General features: G+C 31.6%; 1 protein-coding gene across 2 annotated transcripts in view; it reads right to left on the reverse strand.

The window, feature by feature from the left end:
- The window catches only part of LOC117113946 (transmembrane channel-like protein 7), a 45,055-nt gene that overhangs the window by 16,624 nt on the left and 20,109 nt on the right, over positions 1 to 8,322 (reverse strand). For both annotated transcript variants that reach the window (XM_033257458.1, XM_033257459.1), the window contains exons 5-7: positions 2,739 to 2,885; positions 1,994 to 2,070; positions 1,438 to 1,589 (exon numbers count right to left, since the gene is read on the reverse strand). In XM_033257458.1, coding sequence (XP_033113349.1) covers positions 1,438 to 1,589; positions 1,994 to 2,070; positions 2,739 to 2,885 — 376 coding nt within the window. The remainder of the gene's footprint in view (positions 1 to 1,437; positions 1,590 to 1,993; positions 2,071 to 2,738; positions 2,886 to 8,322) is intronic.

Below are 8,322 nucleotides of genomic sequence, written 5' to 3' on the forward strand. Positions count from 1 at the left end.
AGGTATAAAAAACGTCTCACCATATTATAAACTAAAGTTACTTAACACTTTCACTGCCAAAGATTTCAGGGAGATTTTTTTTATTAGCTTTCCTGAACTACATTGAAGAAATTGTTTTGTACAGCAACTCTATCATCTTCAAGCATCATTGATCACTGTCACCAACGATCATCATTAGTTACCATCAGCCACACATATTAATCAATATCATCATAAATGTCAGCAACCAATATTAATCGTGATCATTAATATTATCATCCTCAACTATCATCATCAATGATCATCAGTGTAATAAATCGTACATCATAATTAACAATCTCAACCATCAACACCATTTACCGTTTTAACAAAATTGAACTACCATCAAAATCCCAATATTACTACTATTAATATTACTATTATTATTCATCAATTTATTATATCATTAATATTCATATCCACCAACATCAACATAATATATTCATGATCATCCAAATCAATATTCATCATAGTTTTATTAATTATCATTGATTGACTATACAGTACCATGCCTTTTTTAGCCTTGTCACTTGCGGTTATAATTTCAGTTTAGTACATCATGCTGCATTTTTGGCCATTAACAGAACTGGTCCATGGCACGCAGTTTTTGGAAAAACCCGGATTATAAATCCTGCTGGTTTGTTGAATAGCGATGGGTTCTTAAATTATTTATTGCCAGTGAAGCCCATGAGATGAAGTGAGTGATTGTAATGGGTTTCTTGTTTACATTATGATGGCTATATGTTTGCTGGCCAGGACTCTCTTGTTAAATCCCAATGGACATTCTTAAACCCAATTAAAGTTAAGTTTATGGAGCTGCTAACAGCTCCCTCTGGAGCATTTGACAGCTCACTCTCAACTATCAGACAGCTCACTATGGACCATTTCTGCTAATGGGGACTTTTGCCTCATGTAAGTTGGAAGTGAAATAATAAATAATGAAATAATAAATTATTAATATCCACCATCATTATTCCTCATAGATATTATTCATTATCAATTACTACATCATCATTAATAATCATTATTACTCAGGTTTGTAGATGTAGAAAACTAAGGGTGGGTGAGACATTTTAAGTGTGGGTGGGTGACAATGTTGGTAAAATCTAAATATAAGAGTGGATTTTAAGGATGAAAAATTGGGTTAATAAGGGTGGGTGGAAGACCATGAAATTAGTTTTAGACTGGGAGGAAAACTTCAAGGCTGGGTGGCTCCGCCCACCATAACTACATCCCTGATTACTGTAGCCATCATCAATAATATTAGCAATCACTGCCATAACAACTGACATTAAGTGGACAAAAATATTAACAATAACAATAATATATTTATAAATCACACAAATCCACAAAATATTAGATATTAATAATAGGATGTTTATAATATAATAAGCACCGTATTCTTGGTGTCTGACTTACTATCGAACCATCAGCAATAGGCTAAGCACAAAGTAGCTGATGGACACTAGTATGTAGGCTAGCGGCAAGTTGTACGTATGAGCAGTGAATGTAATAGCTAGTGTGGATGGCACGTAGAAACCGTAGAACAGTGCAGTCTTCTCCATCCAACCCTGAAATCAATCAATGAAGTAATTTTTCAATCACACAGTAGAATCAATCAATCTATTAAATAATCATTCAATCAGTGATTAAAAAATTTATTAACTATTTATTGTTTAAAAAATAACTTATAAACGAAAATTATATGGTTGTATAATTGTGTTGCATCTACTGTAGGAAATTATAATAAACTCAAACAGCTTAATATTAAACTTGACATATTCAGTACAGTTACTACACTTAAAGGTAAAATTGGCTTACTTTTTAATAACTTTAAATAAATTACAGTACAATAATTTTCATTAAATTTTTGTTTTTCAACATAAAACTAATAAATGATATAATTTTTCCTTGTTATAGTATTTCAGTCATTTAATTCTAGTTTATTAAAATACAAAAGGAATTTTAGACTCACTGTTCCTTCAAAGAAATCAAGAAGCAATTGTATTCCGGTAACATTAGAAATGGTATTTTCGTAAGATACCACACAAGCTATGTAAAAAATACACAATTAAAACAGTGAGTTGAGAGAAGCAAAGTAAAACCACTTTCAGAATGACTAGTTAATGAATATTCATACTACTTTTGTAAACCAATGAAAATTCATAATAATTATGAATAAATTATCCACTGATTAAAAATGTGAAGTAAATATAGCAAGCAAAGCTTTCAAATAGAGAATATCAATGAATAAAGAATTACAAATTTACAGTGAATGTTGAAAGGATGATCATGGAAGTGATACAAAATATTAAATATTATGAAGCTAAGAGGATGACGATGATAATGATAATAATGATTTATGATGATAATGATGAAAGATGAAAATAACTTTTAAAATATTAATAATAATAACAATAACTATATAATTATTAATGAAGATTATAATATAGATGATGGTATTAATGATGATGGTGACAATGATAATTATGATTACAATTATGGAAATGAATACAGTATGATACAATGATAATGATTGTTAATAATTAAAGATAATGATACTGATAAAAATAGTGATGATGATTATGAGGTTATAACAATGACACTGATAATTATATGACTAAAATGATATTAGTGACTAAAATTATATTAGTTAAAAATCATTATTATTATTATTATTATTATTAGTTAAAATCAATTAATCCTTGAAATTCACTTACTTGCATTATCAACCTTGTTACTACTAGTATTCAAGGCGACTTGAGGGATGACAACAAACAAAAACATGAGGAGGAAGATGTAGATGTTGAGAAACATCATCCACTTGAGAAACACGAAGTAGGAGACAACAGCTGTGCCGAACTTGCCTGATCAACAAGAAACATTATGTCAACACATGTGGAAACATTGTAAGGTGTAGACAAATTTTAATTGAATGTTAATAATTCAAATATAAAAAAAAAAATTTGATATTGGAAATTTCAAGTTTTTAGCTTTTTATAAGATGTATTGTCCCATGAAAAGTACTCAAAACAATCATAAAATCATTTTTTTAAGCAACTTCCTTATTTTGAAGCAACATAAAAAACAATCAACTTGAACATAAAAATTAGTGTTGTTAAGAATGTTCACCCATATTTTTACAGCAAAAAAATTATAAATACTTCCAGAGAAGTGTTTCATTATTACCCTTGCCTGTGAATGAAGGAGAGGTGAAGGGAATTTCAATAGCGCATATCTATGTGGTGTGTGAGCATTCTTGCGGGTGCAAAATTCAAAAAATATTGGACTAATTTTATTTTTATGCACACATTGTCAGTGTTAATGTATCTCAGTCCTCCTCAAATCTGGTGCTGACTGGAAGAAGTTTAAATTTTAGAATGCTATTTTACGGCCGCAACCCAGAGAGCCAGCTGAAGCAGATACATTAGTTTGGCCATGTTCGGCTAGACTGAGTCGATTCGAGCGGATCGACCAGCGGGTCAGAGGAGGGATGTGAAAATCTAGCCAGCAGACTGGAACTTGAAGTGGTCCGGCCAGTGTGCAAACTACCGTAGCCTGAAAGATGGACTTGCCCAAAAGATCGACCATGGGCCATTATTTTTTTTCAGTACATAACAGTAGATAAAGTGCAACAGGGATGATGATAATCTTAGATTATCTTGTTCTTATTAATATCCAGTATAACAATTAATATCTTCTAAGGACGAGATTTGTATGTTTATGTAATGAGCAAGTTAATTTTAAAATTATTTTTATGATTTTTTCTTGTGATTTTTAGGGGACCAATATATCTTTAAATAATAAAATATGATGAATAATCAAAAATGCTACTAACAATAAAATAGTTAACACTGAATTTATAAATTATGAATAATGATAATAACACTATCTACAGTATTGCAAAAATAAAGTCAAGATCCACAGCATCACTGAACTATGGAACCATAGAATATATAGATCAAATGAGGCATGTCGTGGAAAAATGGTTAAGTTGTCGCACAGGCCAGTATTGAGTAAATGAGCTATCAAATATGGGAGCTCAAAAAATTGCCTAAAAATCCAAATTTGTTTTTCATTATAGATCAAAAGTTTAATGTCTTATTAATCATGTATTAGTTCTGGAAGTGGTCAACAAATTGTTTATTTAATGTTATTTTGATAGCTCATTCTATTAAACAACGTATATACACAAATAACTTTGAAAGGCAATAATACTCAAAATCATGTTTATCTTGACTCTAAGAGTACTGTACTTTCACTCTCCAATAACTTAGGTTTGAAATGTTCAATTTCAATGAATGACCTCTCATTTTAAAGATCACATACTCAGGTATCTGAAAATACCAACAACTTGAATTTCAATTTTTGCTACAACTTGGCCATTTTGCCACAACCTGCCTCAAATATGAACAACAGTAGATGGTAATTATGATATTGTCTGAGAAGCTTCATACCCTGCAGCAGTCTGTTTAAAGAGAGTTAGAGTGATCGAGGCTGATGATTGTCACGATACAAAGGTAATCACTAATATTAGATCATGATACATATTCAAACAATAACTAAACATGAAATTACATCCAACATCGATATGCAATAATTAACATAATTGTTTATAAAATAATAATGATTATGATTACTGTACAAACATGACACCAAAACTTCATACCTGCCAACATTTGAATATCAAAAATAGGGACGCTATTCATTGGTGCCACGCCCCCACCCCAAACAATTGTACGATGCTAATTCCTTACTTGCTTTAAATAAAATACAAGAGTTACTTAATTCCAAATGTACTCTTTATTTACCTCACAACCAACACAAATATTTAAGTTAATCAGTAGGCCTACAGACTTCACTATGAAGGGCACGATATGTTGCTTGTTTCGCTGACCTCATAACGTCATTATTTAGATGAATGACACTTAATATCTCTGTTCAACATTTCCACTCTTTGACTCATTAAAGCACTATGATGAAAAAAATGGGGATTCCCTAGGTCATACGTTGTTTTGATTAGTCTTCTTCACGTATTGTATACACGTATTTCCAACTGTTTGTTGTTTAATAATCGGGCGATAAAGTTGAAATTTCTTTATTTCAATGTTTGGAAATAATGTCAATGTTTCAAAATAATTAAAAACTTAACATTTTGAAAACAGTTTGGAGTTTAAAAGTAGTTGTGGTTATACACTGGTGACACCAAAAAAACACGATATTCCGAGTCCTTCGGGCGTTACTTCGAAAGGCCCCCCCCCACCCAATTCGGATACCCAGATCCACCCCTGGGGGGGGGTCTATTCAAAGCTCTGAAAATTTCAAGGAGAGCAATTGCTATCCTAGTAATCCGAGGAGAGTAATTTAGTGCTCTCCTGCGTTTTACATACATGATGGACTATTAATGTTAACACAACAGCAAACATGCATACAAAATTATAGCCTCAATTTTATAGCTCCGGACTAAACACACTCGACCTACTGTACATTTTTAGTACTACTTATGATGTCGGACACGACACGGCTTAACCTGTGTCCCACAATTTAAATTTAATTTAATTTATTATTTGCAAACCATATGTGGCAAAGACAAGCCAAACCAGTCACTCGTTGGAAAAATCAATTTTTAGTAATATTAATACAGGGTTTAACAGTAAAATGAGAGCTATGAAATGGTGAAAGAATCATTTAAATCCGACACTTCGTTATGAAGTTACACGAGTTTAAACATACAGCTGTTTAAAGAACAATATTTGAGAAATCAGCCTTTAAAGTTTACGATTTAAGGCATTTCTTAGCCAGAAACCATCACCAAATCGTTAAAAATTGTTGTTTTAACATTGAAAATGAGGAAAATAACAGCATAGCATGATGTATAGATATATAAAGGTTAGTTTAGTGCAATAAAATAGATTTCCAAAATTAGACATTCCAGCATGTTTTGGCCATTATCTGCAAAACAGGATTTGCGACGAGTGACTGGTTTGGCTTGTCTTTGCCACATATACTGTATGTACACTTAAATTATGAAAACAGTTAGGAAACAATTCATCAAAACTAGTACAGTACCTACAAGATGTGTACACTAAGTGTTGATGTGAATAAAGATTTGAACACCCTCTGCTATCCCCCCCCCCACCTCCGCAAAAAAAAGCTTCCGACTTGGTTCAATCTCCAGTAGGTCGAGTGTGTGTAGTGCAGAGAAAATTGAGGCTATAATTTTGAAACTATGGTCGAGTGCATGTTTGCTGTTGTGTTAAATAATAATTATAATTACTAGTTGCGTAAAAATAGTTTTTAAAATAATAGGAACCAACTAAAATACTATTGTATTCCGACTGAAGTCCATCACATATGTACGGTAATTCGCCAAAATTCAGTGTAAAAAAAGGTGTTCCATCGTGTAAATTCAATTAATAAATGTTGCTTTATCAATCACCATTAAAAAACGGACACTTCACATTTGAATCACCACACATGTACGGTACTGAAAGCGCCCTATCCACCAGCCGACCAGGGACCCGAGTTCACATGTACTGTACCTACTTGCAGGCACTGGCGGAGTACAAAGAGATCCTGCAGTTGAGCTTGCATTGAAGGCGGTGCCTCATGATGATATGCGATTGAACAAATACTGTTCCCCATGGCAACATTTCCGTTTCAACACTTTGGTATAATACTGTTGTAACTTTTTGAACAAAATATACTTAGTACATATTTTTTAGCGTGGCGCAAACATTTTAAGCGTGATACAATCTTTGCTTATTTTTCCTAAGCGTGGCGGTCATTTCGTTTTATTGCCCAAGCTTAAGTCTGTCTCTTATACACATCTAGATGTGTATAAGAGACAGGTGTGCAAACTACCGTAGCCTGAAAGATGGACTTGCCCAAAAGATCGACCATGGGCCATTATTTTTTTTCAGTACATAACAGTAGATAAAGTGCAACAGGGATGATGATAATCTTAGATTATCTTGTTCTTATTAATATCCAGTATAACAATTAATATCTTCTAAGGACGAGATTTGTATGTTTATGTAATGAGCAAGTTAATTTTAAAATTATTTTTATGATTTTTTCTTGTGATTTTTAGGGGACCAATATATCTTTAAATAATAAAATATGATGAATAATCAAAAATGCTACTAACAATAAAATAGTTAACACTGAATTTATAAATTATGAATAATGATAATAACACTATCTACAGTATTGCAAAAATAAAGTCAAGATCCACAGCATCACTGAACTATGGAACCATAGAATATATAGATCAAATGAGGCATGTCGTGGAAAAATGGTTAAGTTGTCGCACAGGCCAGTATTGAGTAAATGAGCTATCAAATATGGGAGCTCAAAAAATTGCCTAAAAATCCAAATTTGTTTTTCATTATAGATCAAAAGTTTAATGTCTTATTAATCATGTATTAGTTCTGGAAGTGGTCAACAAATTGTTTATTTAATGTTATTTTGATAGCTCATTCTATTAAACAACGTATATACACAAATAACTTTGAAAGGCAATAATACTCAAAATCATGTTTATCTTGACTCTAAGAGTACTGTACTTTCACTCTCCAATAACTTAGGTTTGAAATGTTCAATTTGAATGAATGACCTCTCATTTTAAAGATCACATACTCAGGTATTTGAAAATACCAATAACTTGAATTTCAATTTTTGCTACAAGTTAGCCATTTTGCCACAACATGCCTCAAATGTGCTTCAGAGTTTGAAATATTATATCAATATACAAATTACAAAATTTGCTTCCATTGTATAGTAAAAATGGCAAAGATTAATTTTAAAAAGTATTTTTCTTAATCTTCCAATGTATTTTTTCATGATTGTTTACTTAATAAATAATTTCCATTATTACACATAGAATATCACAAAATAGTAGAACATGGTTAAATGAGGGTGCAGTGTACTGATGATGATAATTACCTTTATTTCTTATGATTTTTCTTGTTTTCTTATTTTTAGGAATATGAATCGTATTACTATGTAAAATTTGGAAAATATCCCAAAATAACCAAGAAATTGTCATCAGGTAAGTCAAAAGAAAGTCAACCTGGATTAACAAAATGCCAGTTGTCTGTACTGTACTGCCATTGTGATGTTTGAATTCTTATAAACTTTGTGCATTGATTATCAGATTATTTTCAGACTCATCAGATAATGTTTATATGTTAAGTAGAGTATTATCCAACTTACAACAGACATGGAAATAATTAAGATTTATTTGATCGGTTTTCTGAAGCCATATCAGATATATTTGGTCAAATAGTGTGTGTTAGGTCA

The sequence above is a fragment of the Anneissia japonica genome, unplaced genomic scaffold (genome assembly GCF_011630105.1).
Source record: "Anneissia japonica isolate Jap-2015-1 unplaced genomic scaffold, ASM1163010v1 scaffold287757_len172727_cov147, whole genome shotgun sequence".
Lineage (NCBI taxonomy): Eukaryota > Metazoa > Echinodermata > Crinoidea > Comatulida > Comatulidae > Anneissia > Anneissia japonica.